This window comes from Dermacentor albipictus, chromosome 1, assembly GCF_038994185.2.
Source record: "Dermacentor albipictus isolate Rhodes 1998 colony chromosome 1, USDA_Dalb.pri_finalv2, whole genome shotgun sequence".
In the NCBI taxonomy this organism is placed as follows: Eukaryota; Metazoa; Arthropoda; class Arachnida; order Ixodida; family Ixodidae; genus Dermacentor; species Dermacentor albipictus.
The window spans coordinates 109,659,656-109,685,974 of record NC_091821.1 but is presented as its reverse complement, the minus strand read 5'-3'; the positions used below and the strand labels follow the sequence as shown (position 1 = coordinate 109,685,974).

General features: G+C 44.0%; 1 protein-coding gene across 3 annotated transcripts in view; it reads left to right on the top strand.

The window, feature by feature from the left end:
• Positions 1 to 26,319, top strand: part of Dlg5 (Discs large 5) — a 172,575-nt gene that overhangs the window by 82,443 nt on the left and 63,813 nt on the right. For all 3 annotated transcript variants that reach the window (XM_065439425.1, XM_065439424.1, XM_065439426.1), the window contains 3 exons: positions 13,255 to 13,426; positions 14,541 to 14,643; positions 16,980 to 17,193. In XM_065439425.1, coding sequence (XP_065295497.1) covers positions 13,255 to 13,426; positions 14,541 to 14,643; positions 16,980 to 17,193 — 489 coding nt within the window. The remainder of the gene's footprint in view (positions 1 to 13,254; positions 13,427 to 14,540; positions 14,644 to 16,979; positions 17,194 to 26,319) is intronic.

The window sequence follows — 26,319 nt, the reverse complement described above, 5'->3', positions numbered from 1 at the left end:
ATTGTACATAGCATCGTCATCAGCTTGGGAATGGTTTCAGAATTAACGTAACTACATAACTACGTAACGTAACTACATAACTACGTAACGTAACGTAACTACGTAACGTAACGTAACGTTGACCCTGCCAGAGCAGTTTTGCCCTACTGTCATCACATTATTGCAATTATTGCACATTATTACTAGTATCTGTGAGGACAGCATCAAGTATACATGAAATAAATTATTATGCCTCTATTGAGCAATCAGATGTAACTGCACTTTTTTCTATCCATATGCAAGCTAGCTGGCATTTGGTCCCCATCCCGACCAGATTACCTGCATATGATAGCTTAACTCTTAAGGGTGTGACAGACTAGTCACATTTTGTGCTTTGCTGGAAGCTGATGGAAAAATGTGTGTGCAAAATTTTGCCATGCATTACTGCTTAAGCAGTGGTGTGATGGTACCCAGTACATCCTAGCTGTAGCATATGACAACAAGCGAATGTAGCACCTGTGCCCCTTGATTGAAGCTTTACATTCATGAGCTTTTGTAGAAAATATCAATTTGCCATAAGTGTTTGTATTAGTATTATTTCAAGATTAACTATAGTACCAAATAAAGTAGCCAGTAAGTGTTTCCAAGTAATTTATACATGCTGTGTGTCATCCTCTTAGGAGAAGCTCATAGTAGAGGTTCTACAACATTGAAATTATGTCAGTACTCCTTTAATTCATAAGTAGCTCTAACAGTAAATGTGGCCTGAAGCGGGAGTACCCAGAACGCGTCGTACCAAAGCTCAGACGCTCATCCCCCTTTCACTCTTTTATCATCACCTCGGAAGCAGCACAGTGGTACTCGCCTAAAGAAGTTGGGCGATCGTACAACTCTCTCTGGCATGCGGGCGCATCTTTTGCTTCTCGTGCACAACACACCAAATCTTGGAATCATGCTGAAAACATGGAAAGTCAAATGGAAAAGAGCGAAAGGCATGGGGCATGCTTGTGCTTATAAAGACTGATAGGCACCAAAGAACTCTCACTCACTGGAAGGAAGCCTTATTGGGTTGATAAGATACCACCTATGCCTGCTGGGGTTAGTAAGATGTGCATCGGCGATGTGGTCACTCAGTCATGCCGTGAATGCTGAAGTGCTTGAGTGCTTCGATGAGCTGCAATTATGAGAGAACAGCACACTTGTGAATTCACAATATCATTATTTGGTGAAAACATTTGTTTACAAAACATTTTTATACAAATTGTCATTTTAATTATTCGAAGAACATCTGCTGCATGAAATGCAACCATCTGTAGCGAAATGCGAATGGAGTTGCGGATCTGCTACTCCACCGGCTTCATGTGGCTTCTGCCAGCATGCAGCACTTAGAAATCCCTCTAGCATGCTCCGGAGTAGCCTGAGCATGGCACAGAAATAGAATGGAAAAAAATTTTGAATTACTTGCACCTTAGCGTTTGACTGCAATTTCAGTTTGTGTTCAGTTATATTATTTCTGCTGCAGGCAGGGACAGGAATTTCACATGAAATAACCATCTCGCACCTTTGTGCATTCAAACACCAAAAGCTTTTCTCCATTTAAATGTCTGCTGCTGTGATGGGGCCCAAAAGTCAGTTTGAGTTATCCTTTAGTTAGAATTATGAGAGTTTGAATTATAGGAACTTCAATGTACATCTCATAAACACTAAAAACTAGAATACAGCAGCTTTTTTTGCACCCTCTGAAGACGGTTCTATGACAACTGTAAGGTACATGTTAAAAACATGGTAGACGTTAACCCCCTCCCCCTCCAAAAAAAGGACTAGTGTAAAAATTGCACTCATTTAGTTCATTGAGCTGCTCAGATATGGGGTGTTCTCCAAAAAGCTACTCCAAATAGTAAATGTTCTTTTCCATCTGTTAACCTGCTCAAAATTCAAAATATTCTGCTCCAAAACCAAGATTTTTCTGCTACAGAAATTCCTCCAAAAGCTGTTCCAGCAATCCCATTCATGAAAGAGCTTTTGTTCTTTAAAGGGACACTAAAGCGAAACAGTAAATACGTTCAGACTAATGAAGCATTGTTTCAGAACCCTGCAGGCAGTCATTTCAAAAAACAGTTTGATTATTAGATTAGAAAATGAAGGTCCAAGTATCAGTATTTGAATTTTGCACCGAAATCCCAGCGCCGGTACGTCAGCGTGACGTCAGGGAGTCCAAAGTATGTTTTCGCATTTGGGTCGCGTTGGCTGAGTAAAGGTTCCCGAAACTTGCCATGTTTAATATTTGGTTCCTTTAGAACACAATGTAGTCAACCTGTACCACTATATATAATGAGTACCCGCCGTGGTTGCTCAGTGGCTATGGTGTTAGGCTGCTGAGCACGAGGTCGCGGGATCGAATCCCGGCCACGGCGGCCGCATTTCGATGGGGGCGAAATGCGAAAACACCCGTGCACTTAGATTTAGGTGCACGTTAAAGAACCCCAGGTGGTCAAAATTTCCGGAGTCCCCCACTACGGCGTGCCTCATAATCAGAAAGTGGTTTTGGCACGTAAAACCCCATAATTTAATTTTTTTATATATAATGAGTAGGCACCTAGAAGGTGCCATAAAAATCCATGACGTCACAGCCACCAAGTGCGGGAACTTAAGTAGGCGTTGCCACCTGTATTTCGTTCTTGCACTTTTTCTACCTTACCAAACGTCTTAGCGTTGTAAGAGTGGTGTTTTTGGTGTTGTAGAAAGGTAATTTACTGATGCAGAAGAAATCATTTTTCACTTTAGTGTCCCTTTAAGCGGTGAACTTTTTTCACGCACACTCTCAATGTTGAAGCTTTAAAGACTCATTCCTAAGGCCACTTGGATGCACAACCAAGTATCGAAAAGCCTATTTTTTGGTTAAATTCATTCATTTTACCTGAGTGCCATCGAAATTCAACACATGTTGTAAGGTGAAATGGAGCTGGAGTTAATATGGCTGCTACAAATTGCTATGTCAAGACCCATCCCTACTCGTTTAAAGGGGCCCTGAAGCACTTTTTGAACACAATAAGAAAACGTTGTCGGTCTATGGACAAGGCTCCTGTAAACATGTGAGCCAAATATTATTACTCTGCATGGAGCAGGGAATTTACAATTTTGTGTCAAAAACAGTGAAAAATCACTTGCTGTCTCCTTTTCAATGTGGTCATGGAGCTACATCGTAAGCAGTCAAGCCCACCAGCCGTTCTTGGCTGATTTCATGCTCATGAGAATATTCTCAGTAATACTGTAATTGTTAATTTTTAATTATATACATGAAAAATACACGTCTGCAGTCTCAAAAAGACATAAAAGCATATTTAATCTTCGCACTTACGGTCTACACACACAAGTTGCGTGTAGCTGCACCTGCTGCCGATGGCCTCCAAGGTCACATCGGTGTGCAGCGTTGCATAGATACCTTTCATCGGTGGGTCAGCTGGACAAATGCGTGCACTGATTGCTCTCTGTAAGTGATGTAGCTCCAGGCACCCGAGTGCCCATCTTGCGTCGAGAGAGCGGCGCAAACGGCTGAACCAGAAATACCCGAAGTAGAGGAAGTAGCCTTGCCCCCTTGCCATCCCCCCTGTGTAGCTTTCAGTGCACTAGTGGAGACGAAAGGAGAGAGAAATCCGTGCATAACTACTGTGGTATTCTCACACCCGTGCTCTTGGGACAAAGGAATGACAACACAGTAGTGCAAACAATCACAAGGGCATTTATTGCACTTTTAATAGATCAATGCCTGCTAGCTGAGTTGCTATACCCAAAACATGCCGATGGGCGCGCGACAAATCTAGGAAGTCCGACTCACCGCGACCGGATAGCGAGCGAATATGTTCGCCCCATGCTGGATTCCAACGCCTGGTCGTTCGCGCGTACGGTCACACAAATGGTGGCGCGTTCGAACGAGGCCTCGCGAGACGGTCTCGCAGAAGCCGCACTCGTGGAACGTCCGTGCAGCTTGCCTGATCCGGAACCAAAGAGGAAGTGCCTTCTCCTTTCCGCGCCCAAGTAAACCTGCCGTGAGCCGGCGTTAGCAGCGCAACACTCGTGCCATCTCTCATACTGCGTTTCAACAACACCGACCGCCTCGTGCCCCAGGCCACGTGGTGAAGCCGGACTACAGGAGACAGGAGCTATGCGGGAAAACAACGTATCAGGGGATGCGTGAGAGTCGTGCTTCCCCACGCTACCTTAAACTCTGGTTATACTTGAAGGATTACAAAAAGTTTTGTAAGCACATTCTTGAGGCGAAGTCCTTTAATTGTGAGGCTATTCTTTAATTAACGTGTACGCTGAAATATAGGTTGACCCCTCACCTTGACTTGGCCAGATAACGACTCACAATGTGCTAAGGACTGCTATGTAATACCCCTGTCAAGCGGGCAAGTTAAGTGCACTTACGGCGAGTGCACTCAGTTTTTAAGTGCACTTTCCCAAATCTTAACGTCGCAGCGGAGTGTACTCTCAGATGAGTGCACTCAAGTCGGAGTACGTTCACGGAACGCACTTTGCTGGCCGAGTACGTAGCCTCGCCGCCAACGCTTTCAACGACGCAAAATGTAATGCATAGGAAAAGAACACAGAAGTCCATTTCAGTTAGTGAACAGCTTTTAACAATATAATTTGTGTTTAGCAAGAAGCGAAACAGCACAATAAAGAAACGAATTTATCATGTATGCAACCAACGGCGCCAGAATGATGCGGCACTGCGGCGCCGCCATGTTCATTCCGTTCGTGTTTATTTTGGTGGGAAAGCGTGCTGACCATGCCGGTCGTGCTTTGAGCCGTGTGCGTGGCATTTTGCAGTGTAGCCAAATATCGAACTCGCCGTCTTTGCTCATATATACTCGCTCATATTCTGTTCTAGCAGGATCAACTGCCGCCTCGCCGCACGCCGCCATGTTGTTTTGGATTTGCTAGGCATTCGTCTTGGCCAGCATTGACTTGCAGCAGATTTATAATAAGAACGTCTTCGTTTTTTGTTGAGACAAATAGATGAAGTTTGTTTTTATATATAATACTACTTAAAACAATCGCTTTTTAGCAGCTTTATCTTGTTAATTTACATCTTTAAAAACGTGCTCTCAGTCTGTCGCCATGTTTTTTTTACTGGGAGTGCACTTTGTTTTCCCGTTAAGAAGCGCGTTGCCTAAAGTGTGACTCAAGGTCCCGAAGTGCACTCCCAGTAAGCGCACTTAACTTGTCCGCTTGACAGGGGTATAAGACTAGGGGTGACTTTAGCTGTTCTTTTTTGGGAAAAAGCCTCAACCTATATTTTTGCCAGTGTTTTGGGGCCCCTTTAAATGAGAGATAGAACTGTTAACAAATAGACTCAGCCAAGCATAGCTCCTGCTAAATAAGGTGTGGCACCACCACTCTCGCTTTTAGTTATTACTGAGACATGACAGTAAAAGTAATGTTTATTTCTATATGGCAATATACTATATATTTTATATGGCAAAAGCGGGGAGTGGTTACAAAGCAATAGCACTGAAAAAAAAAGTGCAGTGACTTGTGGTATTAGCATAAAGGTACTCCTGATTATACAATGTTGGCTAATGTTTCACGATAATGTTGGTAATCGGTGACAGCTATGACATTAGGGGTTCTTCGAACACAATTACAGCAGTTATTTGCATAACTGCATCGAATGTTCACAAAAAGAGCTTTGTTGAGTGCACATACTTTGTTCGCTTGTCATGGTCCACTGTAGCTGGCATACAAGGTAACTTGTGCACCACCAGAACAGTGCTACCATCTGTTTTCATACTCTGTTTCTTTGTGTGTGTGCGTGTATATGTAATCTTGTGTTTAGTTCTGCTCTGTTTATTCCTTGTGTAAGTAACTGGGATGCGCATGCTGTACTTTTCTTTTTTTTGGTGAAGGTTGTCAACATACCTGACCAATATTTGAAAAGCATAGCATTGTCTTTCGTCCTGCCACATTTTAATTTTAATGATTCCATGTTTACAATTACAACATTATTTCTTCAGTCCATTCGGTTGCTGTGACTGCTTCTTGTACACGAAATTTTACTTTTTGTGTTCTACGTTTGCTTATTTTTTTGCAAATTTTAAGGGGATACATGGGCTCCAAAACCAATTTTGTTAATTTTAGTGTGAACTGGATGATATTTAACACTGTTATTCGGTTTTTTCTGCTGATTGCAGATATCTAATTAGATTTTGTATATCTGCATTAGAACAAATGATGCGAAGTTTTTAATACAGAAATTCAGTCAATTTCTTACGGGACTTTTCAAAAACTTAACTTTGTAAAAAGCAAAAACAAAGTATATGGCCAGAACACCAGAGAGTAGCTCTAGCCGGTGATGCTATTTTTATTGTTCTCAGTGCGCTTATAATGCAAAAAGAAAAACAGATGTAAACATAATTGCAATATTTTTGCTAATTTTCATGTCATGCATTAATATTATTCCAGAAGTAGGAGGCTGCAGCTAGTTAGCACAGCTACAGCTACTGGAGAGAGAAAAAAAAAACTGCTGTCAGCAGTGGATGCTATCGGTGTTCACTCGCATTCGTGTGCCGGATCAGTCACTCAACTAGCACAGTAGGAAATTAGAACAGTGTACCTGTAAGGTATTTTCTCTGTTGAGCATGGCAACACTGAAAAATGTTTTGATTGCTGTCAGTCATGTAGCATTGTTTACGTTTGCCAGAAAAGAAAAATCAGTTCACAAATAACCTTTTTCTAGTCTGTGGAGATGTATTAGCACTAGCTTTTGAAAACCTTATTCTAAACCTGGCAAATGCAGATTCCTTTGTATGGTCGTCTGTGTTTTGGTCTGTTGGGTCTTGTTTTGGATTCATGTTACATCCAGTACCTTTGTGACGATTGTGTGGCATAGCAAGCACTGTGCAGTGCATCACGCTAGGAGTTCTAATGTGTGCTTTCACTGTATCAACCTTAGGCAACTTATTCACAACGGCAGATACTTTGATGGATAAAAAAAACCTCATGGAACACCAGTATGTTAGGAACCTAGTGAATGTATGCACATGACCAAAAGTGAAACCATGCCAGCTACTTGCAGCATAATTTTGTGCACTAATTTGTGTTTTTTCTGTTTTGTATGCATTGAGTATGTTTCTTTTTTTGACACTGCTTTTGTTTACTAAGCTTCTTGTCGGATATGTTGAATGTTGTTTATTTTGTGAGCCTCAGCCAATCTGCTTCAATGCTGGCATTTCGTCATTGCCACTTAGCACTAAGAAAAGTGATTGGTCTGCAGCTGTACTTGATGTTCACATTCTTTTATTACTTATCGCAGCTCTCTTGCTGTCAAGAGCTGTACACTTGAAACCCGCGACAACGAAATTTTGCAACAACGAAATTCTCGCAACAACGGAACATTTTAGTATCCCCGGCGAATGCGTATAGGATTCGATGCATTTCGTACCTCCTGGCAACGAAGTGTCGCTGTACTGCAATCCCGCAACAAAATTTGCTGGAACAAAACGCCGCGTATTACCTACTTGCGTAACGCTAGCAGGCTCCAAAATGGGCTCAAATGCGATTGTTTTGTACTAAAATTGCTTAGAATACCCCCACATTACACTTGTGTGGGCGCTGCCACTTTTTTTCACAAAAACAACCAAGCGCCGGAAGCGATCAGTGCACTGGAAACACGGTATGGCTGCCATCTTATTTGTTTATCACCCATTTGAAGTGGCACGCATGTTGCTACCGACATTTGACGACAGTTTTTGCACGCCTATTAGGTGAGATCGTAGATCATTGTTCGAAACGTGCGTTTAGTTTGCGTTTCCCGTGGCTAATGACTCACCGAGGCCTAGGCCAATTGCGTGAGGTGGAACTGAATGCAAACTGAACGGGTGTTTCAAACAACAATCGCCGATCGCGGCAGTGCACTGCACAATGTGCACCTTGGTGAGAAAAATGCAGCAAAAACAAGGAAATACAAGTTCCGCAGACATGGAGTTGTTTATGGTGCTTGAGATGGCGGTCGCAGCATTTGGAGTGTCACGCATTGGGCCATGATTGAGTGATTGTCCGGGAATATGCATCCCTTGCTTCAAGAATGCTGGTTTTGGTGCCACCCGACAGGCATCGCATGCAGATTCGATGCCGGACATAGATTTGTGCGAAAGGGCCGTCATTTCGAACGTTTGCCTTCGGGTGCACGAGATATAATCACTTTTGTGCTCAGCACCGGATGCGTCAGCGCCTATGGGCACCCGTAACGGTGGGGAAATTCGAACTTAGCACTAAAGTTGGGGGAATAGGCTCTTGCACAGATGGAGGTGCTTGCTTGGAATTTTACGGTAGTGTTTCGAACTATATGCATACGGGAATTTTGCAACATAATGGGACTGGTGGCTGACATTGTGGGAAAAATACAGCAACCTGTTATCTTAGCTTGATAGTATCTCAAAATACTTGCAACGCAGATGGCATGTGAGAGACAGTGCTATTGCTGTAACACAGTCACAATCAATTGCCTCCCCCCCTTGTCCCTTGCTACCCTCCTTGTCCCTTGTCCCTTGCTCCTGCCCATCACTCTGCTGGGAATGACTGAAGGTCTTAGACCATTTGGGTCACAAAAATTCCTTGATACATAGTTGTTTGTGACTCTCTAAGATCTGAAATAATTGTGCATTTATAACGTGTTTGGTCGGCATAGCTAGCGAGTGCTCGCAGAACTCTTGAAATACTTCTTAATAGATAATGATGGGCTAGTTGGTGAGCCATGATATTCAAGCAGTGCATTTAAATCTGACCCGTTCTTGCCCACATGAAGAAAGGACATACACAGGCGCTGGACTGCAACTACTGCTTTATTGCTCAAAGCCCACCTTTTGTAGTGTCGGAGAAGCGCTAGTGCTCTGACAGCAGTGAGGCATGAACAAGACTCTGAGTAAAAAATAAAAAACAAAGATTACATTTTTTGGATTCACACTCTAGAAATAATCAATCCAAGAAAGTAGCACACTTTGTCAGAGAATGATACCGAGGGGCAACTGATACACCTGTCTTTTCATTCGTCAATTTCTATTGCTTCAAGAATTTCCCTTGTTTGCTTTTTGTGTTCCCTGCACACAACTTCCGTTTCTTTCAGATGGGTTTGCAGCCACAATCCCTGCAATGAAAGGCTAAATTACTTGAATCTTTAGCTGTGTGGTGATAATTGTGCTCAGTTAGCCTCGTATTCAAACACCTGCCCATCTGCCCAATGTATACCTTGTTGCAGGACAGTGGGATTTATCCTGTCAGAGGGATCTGTCCTGTCAGAGGGAACTGTCAGAGGGACAGAGGATACTTCTTGTTCACATGATGAAATAGCATGCCTTACTTTTGTACCATGTAGTCTATTAAATTTATAGAAATAGACGTGTTGCCACTTGCACATTGTAGCATATATGGCCTGCACTTAACACATATGCTCTGACTTTTTTGTATGCAATGTTATTTGCACGACCACACGTGGTATTAAAGTCGGCTAGTTCATAGTACTGTTTTCCAGCGTCAAGCACCGGTCCTTGCTTTGTCAGAGATTTGAGAGGAGGGTCAGTTTATGTTGATTGCTGTAATGGAATGCATGGTTCTAACTCTGTTGGCTATAGGTTGCCTCTCCTTGTTGGCTTTCTAATAGGAATGAGCAGTATATTAATTGTACTTAATTTGCCATTTTACAAGAGCTGACTTATTAGGTGCTGCGCCTTCATTTTTATTTATATGTTTCTGGACAGATGCCAACAAAGATTGTTTATTGAAAAAGGTTCTTACAAGAAACTATTACAAGCACTGAATTCAAGACACCAGTCAGTGGAATGTTGTCATTTAGTACGTTTTTTTTAGTTGGTGGCTTTCGAAATAACTGATGCTGGGCTCTGAGGCAGCTGCTCCATTTTTATAAGGTGCAGCTTTTTTATCCTCGCAGCCGAGACATCTACAGTTATTTTGTACTGTCAGCAATTTTGTGGGGTCCTTTGCAGCCTTCTCACTATTGAACTTCTCTTTTTCTCTCTTATTAATAATCCAAACCTGTCAACTTTTTTGAGGAACTTCCATTTGATTTTCATCAAGGTGAGCGGGTGCTTGCTCATTGTTCTATGCCTGCTAACATTTAATTTCACTTGATTTTCTTTTATTGTTTGTTTTTCTTAGCTGTCTTATAAACAGTTGTCACATTTATGTATAGTGCTTCTTTTGGTGCCTTTTTTCACGGATGACAGCCCCATTTTGTAAGGGCTTTCGATTGCACAGCTAATGTGGACAGCTAACAATACAGTAACTTCAGCTTATACTTTTTTTTTTTTTTTACTCTGGTCAGTAGGCTTTAGGATGCCATCTTTTAGCCTCGATACTGGTGGCTCGCAAGGACATGGTGGTTGTAACTCGATGTTAATGTTGTATATTTGCAGTTTCACGAGTTTTTACTATGGTGAAGACATTATTAACTTGACGGTGTTACTTATTACTGAATTTAGGACGGACTTTTTTATTGGTAAGCATTTATGACCTGCTGAACCGGAATGCTTTGTTCTAGTGCTTGTGTAGCGATAAAATTCATTGAGCTTGCTGCTTGCATTCTCTCAGGAATCCTTTTTGGGATTAATTCATTGTATTTCTCTTGTCCTGTCTATTATTTTCTCATTGTGTTCTTGATTTGGCCTTACTTTCACTTGTTGCTGTCTCAAACTGATACGGTTGCCTGTTGTTTTTAGATTGCTTTTTAGTTTGGATGTGCCATGGAAACAGTCGTGTCACTTGTGTCAAGTGATGTGGTGTGACAGTTGCAGCAGTTTTCCTTTGCTCTCTGTTTGCATCTGTCTGGCTTTTACTTTTATGCTGTTGGTCCTTGTATGATGACAATTTTCAGTGCTGCGTTTCTTAACCCTTATGCTCTTCACCATATTGCATTGTGCACATTGACTTGGTGTTCATTAGGAGGCATCTAGTTTTCATTCTGGCAATATAATGAATATTTCTGGTTGTGGAAAAACAGGTTAACAATTTACAAAGGGGTTCATTAAATCACCCTATTTCTCGATGTAAGAAACATTTAAGTATTGCTTTAGATTTGCAAAATACAGGTGTGTAATAAAATCCTAAGTTGGGGGGATTTCTTGCTGTAAAATGGGGCAATGAAATCACAAGAGAGACCCAGTAAGCATGACAGGGAATTGATAATGTCTACTCGGGTGCTTCTTTTTTTATATATAAAGCTCTGCATGATTGTACTGTTTAGATCATAAAGGCATGTAGTTTTCATTCTTAGTAACAAACTTGTGCATGATACCATGTAGTGTAGGTAGTATTCTTTCAAAATGGGAACAATAATGTGAGTACTCTGCTTGTGAGCTGTATTTTAGTCAGGTGTGTCCACAGACTAAAAGGAAACATAAAGTGCAGTAGAGGGAATGAAAGAACAAGGTTGCACGCTACAAGGCACTCACTATCAACTGTCATTTATTGTTTCACAATTACTCTAGCTCCCTGTGGTGCTCCACGCTGTGGTTGAAAGGTGAAAGCGATGCCAAGAAATTAGGTTGTTAGGCACCTGTGGTACCACATAGTGTGTGAAGCAAAGTGTCACTTATGGTGGATCCATAAAGCATTCCACACAATTTAAAGGAAACGGGAAAAGATTAGGCACCCAGATTGCCCTTTCTGCTCCAGAATGACCTTCAAAGCTTTGTAAATCTATGAATGCACACTGGAAAGGTGCTCGTGTATGCACAAAACAGCACCACATAGCCTTTGTGACCTGTTTAGTGCAAGTAGTAAGTGCAGTACCTCCTGCCTGTGGTAGGACCTGCATAGTTATGCAGGAAGATGCCTGAATGAAGTATTCAAACAATATTATACAAGTAAATTCTGGTCACATTGCCACACATGTAGGAATTGTGGATAACAACAGCTCATTAAAAAATGTTGAATGTTTTGCTGAAGTAAGGCTGGCTGACATGGGAGTAATAGGAGCCAGTGAGACCAAAATACTAGGTGATTAACATGCCGTCACTGTCTTTGCATGCAAAGGAGGTGCTTCTCTATCACCAATATCACTTATGCAAGCTGGTTGAATGCGCCTTGCCCATGGACACAATTATGTGACCTTGTCTTCTTTTTGGTGTCTCGTTCTCATCTGCTGTTTGACCTATTACATATGTGTTCTGTCATAGCAAACATTAAGCAACATTTAAAAGTTGATAGTCTGCCCTGAGCACACTTGTTTTTTCACCGTGCCTACTGCACTGCATACCCAGGCATGTATGTAGCATTAATTACATCCTCTCTCAGGCATTATGGTTTGGTTACTTGTTTCCTGTGCCAATTAATCACTTTAAGCCAGTAGAAAAAGAAATGTAAAGCAAGCAGACCTTGCACTCTTTTTCATTTTTTGTCTATCATCACAAAGTGCAGGTCCCGTGTTGTGTCTACATGTGCTGACTCCAGGTCCCGTCTTTCATGTTCTTGTTATGCAACCAGTGTCATTTTAGTCTCTTGGTGAGCAGTAGGGTTCATTTTTCCTCCATGTACCATGCTGTGGTGTATGCTTACCCTTCTTTCTATGCCATCCTATTGTTTTAGTCATCTAAGGTGGAGGTGCAAATGCTCTGCCCTGATATCAGGATATCAGGCAGATGGTTTGGTGCCTGTCGATATCTTTGTGTTGATTTTGAGCAAATTGAAGGATTCTGAGTAGTTGAGTACTAGTTCTATCGACAAGCATTGACTATTTCTTGCAAACATCTTTTTTAGGACTTTCCTACTGACTCCAACCAACTTTGGTTAGAGTCAGTCTGAAAATCCTAATCAATTTCCCAACCAGACAGGCAATTCTGTCGAAATGTTTAGCTTCAAACATCTTTTTTAAATGATAAGGTTACTGTATTGAACTCTACTGTTGTCATTCTCATATGTTACTATTGACAGTGAAGTGTGATAGAGAACTTGCCTCGTGCGAATTACTCTAAGTGGGGACTTTGTCAATTCGTTAGCATGAGGATGAAATTAATAGGTTGAATTTCAAGCACTGAAAATAATGTAATATTTGTTTTTCTGTAATAATGTTGCTTTTTTCTTTTGTGCAATAGCTAAAAAAATATTAGCACATTTCTATTGTTATTTGATTGCTTGGAAAAATAGCAAGTTGTATGCATCTGTGCTTTGTTTTTCATAACTGCTTATTAACTTATTTCTTGCCATCAACTTCTCTGCTCTTGTACCTGTCCTGGAATTCTGCCTGCATTCCTGGCTCAGCGCAAAGAGTTCCAGAGCAGAGCCCCGAATTGTCCTTCTGAGGAAGGCCAGCCCGAGTCTCGGCATTACGCTCCTTGGTGGCAATGCAGTCGGCATCTTTGTCCACTCAGTGCAAGAGGACTCCCCAGCCAGTGGTCCAGGAGGCCTGCTGCCAGGCGACCAGATATTAGAAGTAAGTTGCTACATGATGAAATGAACAGCCTTGCTTACAGCATTTTTGAAGTATGGCAGAGTTTTTGTGTGTCACGTCAACTTGGGTTGTCAGCTCACTTCTTTTTCTTATAGATATTGGAAGTTGAAATAGCAGTAGCACATGTTGTTGCCTTGCCACTTATTCATTGAACTTTCCAGCAAAGCAGTAAGTAGTGTCATAAAGTACAGGCGCTTCATTAAAGTTTTGACATCCATTGTCGTAGCACTAGGCAAGCACATTCTGATGATGCTCCAGTGCATGCAGCTTGCACTAATGTATGCTATTGTTAAAGGTGGTGCTAGCATATCCGCTGAGCTAAGAAACACATCTAAAATTTAAATTTGTGGGACACAGACTAATTTTTCAGTGATGGAGGCACATTTAGATGTGAGTGATACAGATTGCAGTGCGCTTTTATGTAATATGTATCTGAATCTAACTTGCATCTTTTGTATAGTAGTTTCTTGTTGGGTTTGTCATAGCCAGTCTGTCATAATAATATTCTAGCAAAGCTCTCAGTCTACAGAAGTAGAGTGCACTGAAGTGAAAGGAGTGTTTTCATTAAATCTGACAATGTATATTTTTGTTCATAATAAATAAACTGAGGTTGTTTAATCAGAATAGGAAAAAAAAATGACAGCAGAGGCTATATTTTATTGAGGGGCAATACTTGTTTCATCTTTGGTGTTTTGCAACAGCACAGCCTGAAATATAAAATATTTGTGAGACTTAGTCTTAACAAATGCTATATAATTGGTAGTGCTTTATAAGTTTATGCACAAAAGTGCTGTTGCCAAATTTCGTACTATGATTTTTGGAGGTATATTGGTGTCGAATAACTCTAGCTTGATAGATAGAAATGAGTGATTGTGATCATGTAGTGGTTAGAAAAACCTCTGTTTAGAGGAGCTCGTATGGCACACGTCCTGCCTTAAAGGTTTACCCCCCCCCTCCTCTTTCTTTTCTTTCCGGGATGAGTAACGAAGAAGTACTGGTGCAAGTCGCAGGTTCTTTAGTCCAACTGTAGAGCATTTCTGTTTTGCTTGCAGTACCTAAATATCTTGTCTGGCACTCTTGTTTCTTTTTTTTGCAGTACAATGGCACTGATCTAAGAAATGCTACTGCAGAAGAAGCTGCCTATGAGCTTGCCAGCAACACCGAGAATGTTCATATTGTTGCACAATACAATCCTGAGCGTAAGTAATGTTACGTTTACTGCTTCTAGTAAGTCCTAGGTGCTGAGAGTGAAAGGGTTTAATAAAGATACTTCCACAAATTGGCACATTTGCTGGTCAAGTAATAACATGCTTATTAGCCTATATTGCCTGGGCACATTAATCTGTTGATTATCAGTGTGAAGAATAGCCTGCTGAGAATTTTGTCATAATTATGTTGACACATGAAAAATTAATTGGGCCAGGTTTACTTTTTCCATAGAGTTTGAATCAGCTAAGCAAATCTTTAATAAGTTAAACCTAGATATAACGAAGTCGGTAAAATTGGCAATTTGCTTCGTTATATCGAAATTTCGTTCTATTAAAATGCGACCTTTTATACAAATAAATACAGTTGCCGACAAATTTTCCTTACACAGAAAGGGGCCGCAGAATTTTCCGCATTATCAGGCAATCGAAAAAAGCAAATTGAAATGAGAAAGCAATTCATTTTGATTAATTTGGGAGTCGGCGACGAATGATACGGTTTCATGCCACATACGCTGACGATATCGTCTCAGCGGTACGAATTAAGAGAAGTCAACCACGCGTTCGCATGCACTCTGCCCCCACGGCTAATAACGTCGCCTGCAGTGGGACGACACTGTCAGGAAAAGTGCCAGTAGCGGGGAGTGAATGCTTCATCTTCCTTGCTCCGACGGGTCACCGAAACTCGACATTACATAACCTCCAATACTAAACGCATGGTACCCGCCGCGGTTGCTTAGTGGCTATTGTGTTGGACTGCTGAGCACAAGTTTGCGGGATCAAATTCTGGCCACGCAACTGCATTTTGATGGGGGCGAAATACGTAAACACCTGTGTACTTGGATTTAGGTGCATGTTAAAGAACCCCAGGGGGTTCAATTTTCCGGAGTCCCCCCACTACGGAGTGCCTCATAATCAGATCGTGGTTTTGGCACGTAAAACCCCATAATTTTTTTTAAACGCGTGGTAAGACAGCTTACATGTTGCCACACCGTCTCAGTACGCCCACTTTTTCCACACACGGCAGATTACTTCTAAAGCAGGGTGTGCGGCTGCATATGTGCTCAGCGGCCGCGCTTACAGCTATAGGCAGCCACGGCCCATATGCGTACCAACTTACCCCCCACCCCCTCGCATGCGCTTGATCGTGTTACCGCGAGCTCACTCCTCTCCCCCTCTTTCCCTTTGCTGGCACGGCAGAAGGCAACACTTGTGAAGCCACCATCTTTCTTTTCTCACCCTCACACACTTTCACTTGCACCGAAAGTACACAGTGTGTTGGGCGCAATAGGATCTTATTGCAGTTGAACTTTACACATAACGTGATGCGGCTTCACTTCGGTGGTCGCTCTTGTCACACGTTCTTTCATCCATTTTCATTTCCATTAATTTATCACTTATTTAATCCACTTGGTAAGTACAAGTAAGTAGGCTTCTTATGACATAATTGGTTGGTTTGGTGCGTGGAGGGCGATTTGAGAAGTCCGTTTCCAAACAGCCACTTTTAGTTTAATAATTTGACCATCTAGGTCCGTCGAAATTTCCATTTATTGTCTCGGCATTCCTGTGTGGCGGCAGTGAAATTTTGTTATAAATTGAAATGGCATACAAACACACTTCATTATATTGAGGTTCTATATACATGGTGTTTTATTGACAAGAGGTAAGGAAAAGTCAAATACTTCGTTATGTTGAGGTTTCACTATATAGGCATCAAAGAACCCTTAATTCTTGTGAGCTGCTAGCTTATACATGAGCATCTTATGACTTGGCTGCAACTCAGTGAGGCAGGGAATCATATTGTATGAAAAAGTTATAAAAATTACCAGCGGAAAGTGGGTGTGAACTTTGCATGACAGGGGCTTTGGGAGACTTGTTGGTTCTGCAGTGAGCACAACTGGCTAGTTATCACAATAATTACATACCACGTGCGGCAACTTGTAGACATTAGAGCGCGTGTAGGTCAGAGACCATCGAATTCGTCCACGACTACTGAGTTCGCCGTGTGTCTCAGCCATTGTGTGCCATAATTGGCAAAATTCATAAGTATACTGTGTTGTGGAATTTCTATGTGTATTCTTCTTAGACAAAGATTTTACATTTTTCATTAGTAGTGCAAACCACACACGCTTTCTTTACATAACGTGATCATGTTCTCACCTATTGATTATTGCAAATAATGCTCAAGATTGCCTAGATGTCCACTTCCATCTTTTGAGGTGTGCATTGATAAGTGTCTGCATGTTTTCAAAAAGCAAGTGTCAGAGTCATATTGGAGATATACAGGAGCAACTCTGCCCATGATGTGACCAACGTGTGGTGACCTGCAGGGTTTGCCGAGATTCAGGAACAGCCTGGTGATTCCTTCTATGTGAAAGCCCTGTTTGACCGGGCCTCAATAGATGGCTCGCTGGCCTTTCACAAGGACGACATTCTGTATGTGGACAATACTATGTACAAAGGGGTGCCTGGCCAATGGCGAGCATGGATCCTCGATCAGGATGGGCAGAAGCTGAAGTGTGGCTTCATCCCGAGCAAGTACAAGTAAGCTACTTTTGTCCATTCCCCATCTCCTCTAAATTAACGTCGAACCTCGTTCATTCAAACACGCCTAATTCGAACATTTGGTTTATTTGAACTGATGCTGTGGTCCCTTCAAAGTTATGTGTATCCCAAGGGCGAAAAAGCCCGGTTATACAAACACACAAAAACTTGAGACAGTTAATTCGAACATACTGTGCTCAGACAATGCTCTGACCAGCATTCCTCGGACCCCACCATAGAGGAAGAGCTTAGGAGAGACTCCTCATTGCCATGCGCGAAGAAAAAAAAAAACTGTGGCGGAAATTTGTGTGCAGGTGTGCATCACCGATTACTTTTGTTAGTGACAGGTTAGTGACTTCTGTTAGTGACGCAGCACCGCCATTTACCCCATAGAGTCAATGTATAACAACGTATAACAACAAAAAACCTTCGCCGTCCGACTTTCCAGGCAATTTGCCATGACCGCAAGTCTGAAAGGGCATTAATTGAATCCACCACCACCGCCATTTTGATTATAGCGCTGCCTCGAGCCGGCGCTCTCGCGTGCAGATCCGCTGGCAGCCGTGGCCACACTGTGGCAACGCTAGGCCTAGCTACTTCAACATTCGCTACCAAGCTTCCTGCTGTTCAGTGCTGTGTTTGTAATTGAAACAATTCGGTGCTGTTAGCAAGAGCACCAACTCCGCCTTTGTAATCCTCGCCGATGTCTTCAGAGCGCGGAAAGCACAGCGTGTTGCATAATGCCGGTTCCCGAAAATCAACTTCGCCCCAATACAGCAGTGTTACACGGTGAAGTCTACCAAAAGTTCGAAGGGGCAATCGTCACGGGACATATGTTTCCTCTTATTATACACGCGTGCACCCGCCACCTCCTATCACAGTACGAGCACTGATATGCCTAATAACTGACTGTAATTTGTAAATGCGTGTGAATAAACCTTGTGGAACTTCCCGCTCATGTGCTAGCTTAGTGCACGTGCGTCACTGCAGGTAAGTCCTCCCTTAAATTAGCTTCCTTTAATTGGAACAAATTTTCGGGCCCCTTCGGGTTCGAATTATTGAGATTCGACTGTATTTGTCATGGGATTGTTCAACATGTAGTTGGTTGCCAGTTTGTTATTTTATGTTGTTAGACAATAGCAGAGTTTCTCTTTTTAATTATTACCTTTGAATTCGTAACTGTGCTACATACAGTTTTGGACAAAGCAGCTCCCTCATTTTGTCACCACCTTGGTATAACAGACACTCCCCCGCTACTTAGATTGAAAGAAGTAATGAGGAAAGAATCATCATAAGGTTTTGATTACCCGGTGTAGTGGTGTAATGGCTTTGGCATTGTGCTGTTAAGCCCGAGAGGTGCGGGATCAAATCCATGCCACGGTGTGCATTTCGATGAGGGCGAAATGCAAGAATGTCTGTGTACTTGTGCATTGGGTGCATGTTGAAGAACCCCAGCTGGTCAGAATTAATCTGGAGTTCCCCACTATGGTGAGCCTTATAATCATATCATAGTTTTGACACATAAAGCCCTAGAATTTAATTTTTTAATTTTAAGGTTCTTTACTGTTGGGACTTTCTTTTGTTAGCCGTTTCAGGATAGGTTATCTCTGCTAAATGTGCTTCCTCAGTATTGATATTCATATTGCAGGTTTAAAATCTTCAGAACCACCCACTACAAAACATTTTTAAAAGTGATATTAGAGTGATAAACGTTTTTTGTTTTTGTTTTTTAGAGTGTATGAGGTTGATTACTGTATACTGTATGGATGCACTGCAGTGAATATTTCCCTACAAACATAGGAGAATCCACTCAACCTATTTCTACCTTCAAGGTAGCTATGAAACAATTGATACACATGACTGTAGTGAAAGTAAAGTATACATGTGAGCAACTGCAAACAAACTCAGTGGTTGCATGCCCGTCTGAAAAACCAAGTGATTGAGAAGCTTGAGGTAACAATTGGTCTATCAGTAGGGCAGAAACTTGGGCGGGTTGGTGTAGCATAGTTCAAATTCTGGACGACCATCGCTTAGACAAAGCACACAGAAAAGAGCTAAACACATGTAGAATTGCTAATTAGTGCAATGTGTGTGTCACTCTTTTCTATGGGCCTCAATTAAGCACTGGTCCTCAGAAAATTTCTGTCAGCTTTTGTAGGTCCTGAGAAAAAAAAACGCATTTGTGGCAGTATCATGTATGCAAGCACCTGCCTGTAAATAGTACTTCATGCCTGTGAGAGAGCAAAATGAGGGAGTATATCATGGCAGCACATTATTGCATCAGAAATTAGATAGAAAATTAGATAGAAATAACCCGCCGTGGTTGCTCAGTGGCTATGGTGTTAGGCTGCTGAGCACGAGGTCGCAGGATCGAATCCTGGCCACGGCGGCCGCATTTCGATGGGGGCGAAATGCGAAAACACCCGTGAGCTTAGATTTAGGTGCACGTTAAAGAACCCCAGGTGGCCAAAATTTCCGGAGTCTTCCACTACGGCGTGCCTCATAATCAGAAAGTGGTTTGGCACGTAAAACCCCATAATTTAAGATAAAAATAATTTTTCATGAGCCCATTTATGGAAAGGGCATGCACGACCATAACGTAAATTAGAGCATGTGTGCGGCCACAAATGCACAACAGCAGAGAAGGTAAAGTGTGAATACTTATTGCTACCGAATGTAAAGTGAAGAGTTCTGGCTGGAGCTAGGAGGCCTAAGGATAATTGAAAACAACTCGCAGCAGGTGGCAGCACCTCTCAATTGGTACTTTGTTCCAAAACAGAAGTATTTTTGCAAACATGTGCATAGTTGCCACCATACATTTACTTCTTGACTGTCCCCACAGGGGTGTTTGTGTCAGCAAGTGTTAGGTGCATGGCGACACCATGGACTTGAGCACATGAGGGTCGGACCCTCCCGTGTTAACCGTGTGTGGCTTAGCAATGTCTGGGGAGAAGGGGATCCTGGGGGTCGAGTCGATGCCGGAGTTTGGACCTTTACGGCCCCTCAGCGGAGGCAACACGCCCCTTTGGCCTCGGCTTCACGTAGACGGCACCCCCGGACTGACCCAGCCGGGGGAAATCGGTTGTTGCCTTTTCCTGTCTCTCTCCCTCCAACCTTCATCTTTCTCTCTCACTTTCCATCTCTCCTGTCTTCTCTTCACTTCGTTTTACTTTCAATTTTCCAGGCAGCAAGGGTTGACTTGGTGTAGTTTATCTAACCTTGGGTTTATAATGTTAGGTTATAGTAGCTATGTACAGCTGGCATCTGCGTTTCCTTTGGGTCTTGTAGCGTCCCCTTGTTTGGCTCTATGGTGGGTGCCTGGCATAGCCACCAAAATTGAGCAACTATTTATGGATTTATCTTCCTTCCCCTCTCTCCCTGATCGCCCCTTACCAAAAGAAGGTGCACCCAAGAAATGTTGCAGTTTTTTGGGCAACACAAAGAAAACTTCCCACGATTTCACATCATACATAGTGAAAACCCGGAAAAGGCAAAATTATTTTACCTTTCACCGTTGCGTAAAGTTTCATCGAAACAATTGTTCTCTGCTACAAAGTTACAAGAGAGCGAGCGACCACCTTCTGCTTGAGGTCTGTGATAACAACATGACAAGCTCCCAAATCTGGTCCCATTCGGTAGTGGGAACCTCACAGTAACTCCTCATCGATCCATGAATACAAGCAGAAGAGTGATTTCTGATGGTCTGTTGACTCTGATCAAGGAAGAGCTCCTAGTGGGCTGGAAGGAACAGAATGTTACCATAGTAAAAAGAATCATCATCCAAGAAGAAAACAAAGAAATTCCATCTAAACATCGGATCATTGCCTTTGTGTCCAATGTGCTGCCAGAAACATTAGAAACAGGATACACCAAAGTCCGAGTCTGGCCATACATCCTGAACCTTGGGTGATGTTTCAAGTGTCAGAGGTATGGCCACAGTTCATAAAGCTGCCGGTGCCGACAAACCTGTGCGAACTGCGGTGTCCACGATGACCCTTCAGATGACCGTAATGGCGCACTCCACTGTCCAAACTGTGATAGTGGACACGCAGCTTACTATAGAGCTTGCCCTAATGTGGCAGAAAGAAAAAGACATAATCACACTCAAAGTGAAGGAAAACATTTCCTTCTAGGAAGCGCGAAAACGCATATAATTTCTTCATATCACAACGTATGCTGATACGGCGCGTAAGGGGGCAACCTCGCAGCAGACTCTGACATCTGCCCGGTCCAGATAGAGTGTGGCCGCGGCCGTGTTACCAGCCCCTCCGGCGACAGCAGCCACTGCTGCTTTGCAGTCCCTGAAGGAAGGCCCTTCGACTTCTGGATTGGTGGCCTTGAAAGTTTCATTTCTTCAGCGAGGCCCACCCTGAAAACACCCCGCTCATGTGAGCAGAAAAAAAAGCGCGGTTTCATCTACGTTGTAGATGTCATCGTCCTTGAATTGACGCATAATCTTCGGAAACCGCTCTGTGCGCCAGTTGGGACACGCTGTCGCATCAGCTGCTGCGGCTTCTCCTGCAATGGTGCGAAAAATGAGGCCGTTTCTGTCTTTAAACCTTGTCAGCCAGCCCTCACTGCACAAGAAGTCTGTTACCCCAAGTTGAAGGACAAACTCTTCTGCCTTGGGACGGATTAGTGGTCCGCAACGATGACGATGGCAGCACTAGTGAAGAGGAGTAGTCCAGTGACTATGTCAGCTACTAGATAGAATAAACTTTAATGTCGAACGGAAAAAGGTGATCTACCCACCCCCCGACGCACAGGTCAGGGGGCGAGTGCCGCCACCTCAGATGCAGGCTGGGAGGTCTTGGGTCCCAGCAGCCTCTTCGGCCAGTTGGACGAGCCGGAGCTGGAGCTCAGGGTCCGAGCTGCGCAGCAGGGTCTCCCAGGTGTCTCTACTATCTATTTTGTGCGTTCCCCCGGGAGAGTACGGACATTCCCATATTATGTGGTCGAGGGTCCCTCTCGCCCCACAAAGATTACATTTATCGCTCCTGGCCTCGGGGAACATGTGGTTCGCCATAACCGGGTGCGGATATGTATAAGTTTGTAGTCGTCTCCACGCGACTGCTTGTTTGTTGTTTAATTTTGGGTCTGGCGGGGATACCAGTCTACGAGCCAATCTATAATGCTGCGTGATCTCCCCATATTTTAGCATGCGCTCTCCGCTCCCTCGGTCATCGAGGGGCCCCGTAGCGGCTCGGCGGTAGAGATCTCGAGCCAGCTCGTGGGCCGCCTCGTTGCCGGGGACGGCTTCATGCGCCGGAGTCCAAATTATTTGAATTTTTCTATCTAGCTTTCTCTGGCCTAGGATTCTGGCCGCTAAGGGCGAGATCCTTCCCTTGCTAAAATTTTGTATGGCAGTTTTGCTGTCACTGATCACAAATTTCGCGTCCGTTCCAGCGCAAGCTAATGCGATCGCAATTTCCTCGGCAACTTCTATGTTGCGCCCGCGCAGAGTGACAGCAGTCACGGGAATACCCCGGCCGCTGACGGCCGTTGCCACCGTAAAACTGCTGCTACCTCCCGCCGCGTCTACATAGGCCACCTCATGCTCCGAGATATTACCGAATCTAATTTTTAATGCTTCGGCTCGTTTATGCCTCCTGTCTTTGTTATGTTCCGGGTGCATGTTTTTTGGCAGAGGGGGGATAATCAGATTTTTTCTAATTTCCCTATCTACTTCCACCTTTTGGGTGGGGCCTCTGTCCGGGTTTATTCCAACTTTGGCCAATATGGCTCTTCCTGTCTTCGTGGTGCTAAGTCTCTCAATTTGAGAGGTTCGCACCGCTTCCGCCAGTTCTGCCCATGTGTTGTGCACTCCTAGAGCCATCAGTCTCTCTGTTGATGTACACATGGGCAGTCCCAGCGCTCGTTTTACGCATTTTCTCATTAGAGAATCAATCTTTTCTCTTTCCACCACTTTCAAATCGAGATAAGGCGTTGCATAGCTCACCCGGCTGAATACGTACGCCTGTATTAGCTTAAATAAATTTTTTTCCTTTAGCCCTCGACCTTTGCTGGCCACCCGCCTAATTAGGCTCAGGGTCTGTAATGCATGATTCTGCAGCCTCTTGAGGGTCTCGCCATTGTAGCCGTGTGACTGGAGAATCAGGCCCAAGATTCTAATTTGCTCTACTATTGGTACCTCTTTACCCGCCACCTTAATTTTGATCTCCGACGGTGCCTTGCACCTTAAGTGTTTCGGATTGTATATAAACAATTCTGATTTCTGCGGCGAGCATGCTAGGCCTCTCTCGGCCGCGTAATCGACTATGATGTCGGTGGCGGCCTGGAGCAGGCTTTCGACGGCTGAATCACTTCCCCGGTTGACCCAGAGGGTGATATCATCCGCATATATACTAAATTTTAATCCCTCGAGCTTTGCCAATTGCTCGGGGAGTTCTCGCATAGCCACGTTGAAGAGTAGGGGAGACAGCACTGATCCTTGGGGCGTACCCTTACTCCCTAGCTCAATTGTGGGGGATTCCAGCGTTTGGAACCTCATGCAAGCAGTTCTTCCCGTCAGGAAGTCCCTGATGTATCGATATGTCCTGGTACCTACATTAATCTTGTTCAGGCCTTCCAGGACCGCCTCATGCTTTACGTTGTCAAAAGCCTTCGTGAGGTCCAGTCCCAGAATTGCTTTTGCATCTTTAGACCTTGAGTCTATTATATCATGTTTGATTTGGAGCATGACGTCCTGCGTACACAATTGAGGTCGGAACCCGACCATCTCATGTGGCCACAGATCGCCCTGCTCCATGAAGCCCATCAGTCTGGTCTGGACGACGTGCTCCATCAATTTCCCCACGCATGAAGTTAAGGAAATTGGCCGTAAGTTTTCCAATTGCGGAGGCTTCCCGGGTTTTGGTATTAAAGTAATGCGTATTAAAGTCTTCCACTGTTGTGGGAGCTCGCCTTTTTCCCAACATTCCTGCATGTACTTCGTTAGATAGCTAATGGAATCATCGTCTAAGTTTCTGAGCATTTTGTTCGTTACCCCGTCAGGGCCTGGAGCCGACTTCGTTCTGAGTCTTACAATCTCTGCTCGCACTTCCGCTTCTGTGATGGGGGCGTCCAACGCCTCGTTAGGCGCTCCACCATAGTCAGGTAGTGGAGTTCGCGATGTTTCCCCCACGAACGTCTCAATTAATTTCTTCATGAAATAATCATCGTTCCCTACAAACGCGTGCCTTGCTTTTGCCACTCTTATACCGGATTGAGTTTTCGAGCTTGCAGGGTCCAACAAATGCCGGAGGATGTTCCACGTCTTGGAGAGGTGCATGCTCCCCTCCATTTCGTCACACTTGTTGGCCCAATTTTGTTCGCATAATGTAAAGGTATAATCTTCGATTTCCTTATTGTGCCTAGCAATCCTTCTTCTGAGGTTGCGGTTCCATTTCTGATTTTTGAGACGACGTTCCATGCTTTGCTTAGCTTCCCACATATGCAGAAGACGGCTGTCCGCTATCTCCGGGGCGTTATCCCCTTCGAGCGTTTTTGTCGTCCTTCTAACGTCCGATTTGAGCGCCGTCGTCCATTCCTCGATGTTTCTGATGGGCCCCAGTTCCTGTGCTCTCCTGATATCTCTAAAGTTATCCCATTCAACGACGGCCGGCGCGCGAGCCCTGCGCGTTTGAAGGCCCACTTTCAGTATGGAAACAATTATGTAGTGGTCGCTGCCAAAATTTTGATCCGAATTATGCCATTCTAGATCTTTAATGTTTTTCGAGAATGTTAGATCTGGAGATGTATCCTTACTAACGCTATTGCCCACCCTCGTTGGACTCTCAGGGTCCGTGTGCAGAGTGAGCCCTATGTCATGCGTATCTTCCCACAGCTGTCTGCCTTTCGGGCTTTGGTGCGGGTACCCCCATTCCTGGTGATGTGCATTAAAGTCCCCCACTATCAACAGTGGCTGGTTGCTTGAAATTTTGAGGGCCTTGCGAAGCAGAGCCCTGAACCTCACCTTCCTTTGCCTGGGTGAGCTGTATAAATTTAGAAGGAATAAACTAGGGTCCTTCTGTTTTCCGGTTAGAATTTCGACAAACACGTTCTCGATCTCTCTCGACTCTAAATCGTGTTCAATGGCCGCGATATTTCTTTTCACGAGTGTTGTGACCGAGGATTTCTCCCCCCTGCCACTATGAAATGCCTGATAACCTGACAGTTTTGCGGGTCCTCCAGTTTCCTGGAGGGCAATCGCCAACGGAGTCTCATCTAATAGCGGAAGGTACTGTTGCAGAATCGACCGCTTGCGCCGGAAGCCGCGACAGTTCCACTGCCAGATTTGATTTTCATTTGCGCGCCTGGCCATTTTGCAGTTGCGTGACGATCTGCTCCATATTCTGTTGCCACCCGTTCATGGCGACCATCTCATTCCTTAGCCTTTGGCATTCCTCGGCCTGTTTCTGAACTGCCCCGAGGACAGTTTGAATTTGGATGTTGATATGGTTCATAAATTCATTCATCTTGGCCTCTAATCTTACCAAATTTTCGACCCTTTTTTCTATAGCCTGAATAGGGTCGGCGTCTTGAATTTTGCGTTTCGTTGGTGGCGGGAGGGACGCCTCTGTGACCATCTTATCCTCTCCTTGCGGCTGTTGACGTGCCACTGGGGGGGTCATCTGTCTAATGGGTTGTTGCGGAGGAGGGGTTGCCTGCCTCTGTGATTTCTTTAAGTTTTGGATTTCGGACCGTTGCGAATCGACTATCCCCGTTAATTTTTCGACCATTTTCTTTAATTTCTCAATTTCCTCGTCCCGTTTATCCCTCTGATTATTTTCCTGGGAGACCTTGCCCGCGAAATTCACACCCTTACGCTCCTTGCTCCTACCTCGTCTCCATGGGTTGGCAGGGTCCCTTGAGCTCGAGCGCCCCCTGGACTGGCTCCTGGCACGGGAACCGGAGCGTCCTTTGGGCGGCGGCGATGATCTGCTCTGATTTGCTTCCAGTTTTGGGAAAGAGTCCTCGCGGAACTTGAAGTCTTTTCCCTCTTTGGGTTCGCGTTGTCGACTCTGATGTCCCCCACCAGTCATCGTTGCTTGTCCCATCTTCTCCCACTGTCGCTTCTTAACTTCGTAGGGAGTGCGGAAGAGTTCTCGGCACTTGGGATCTCCT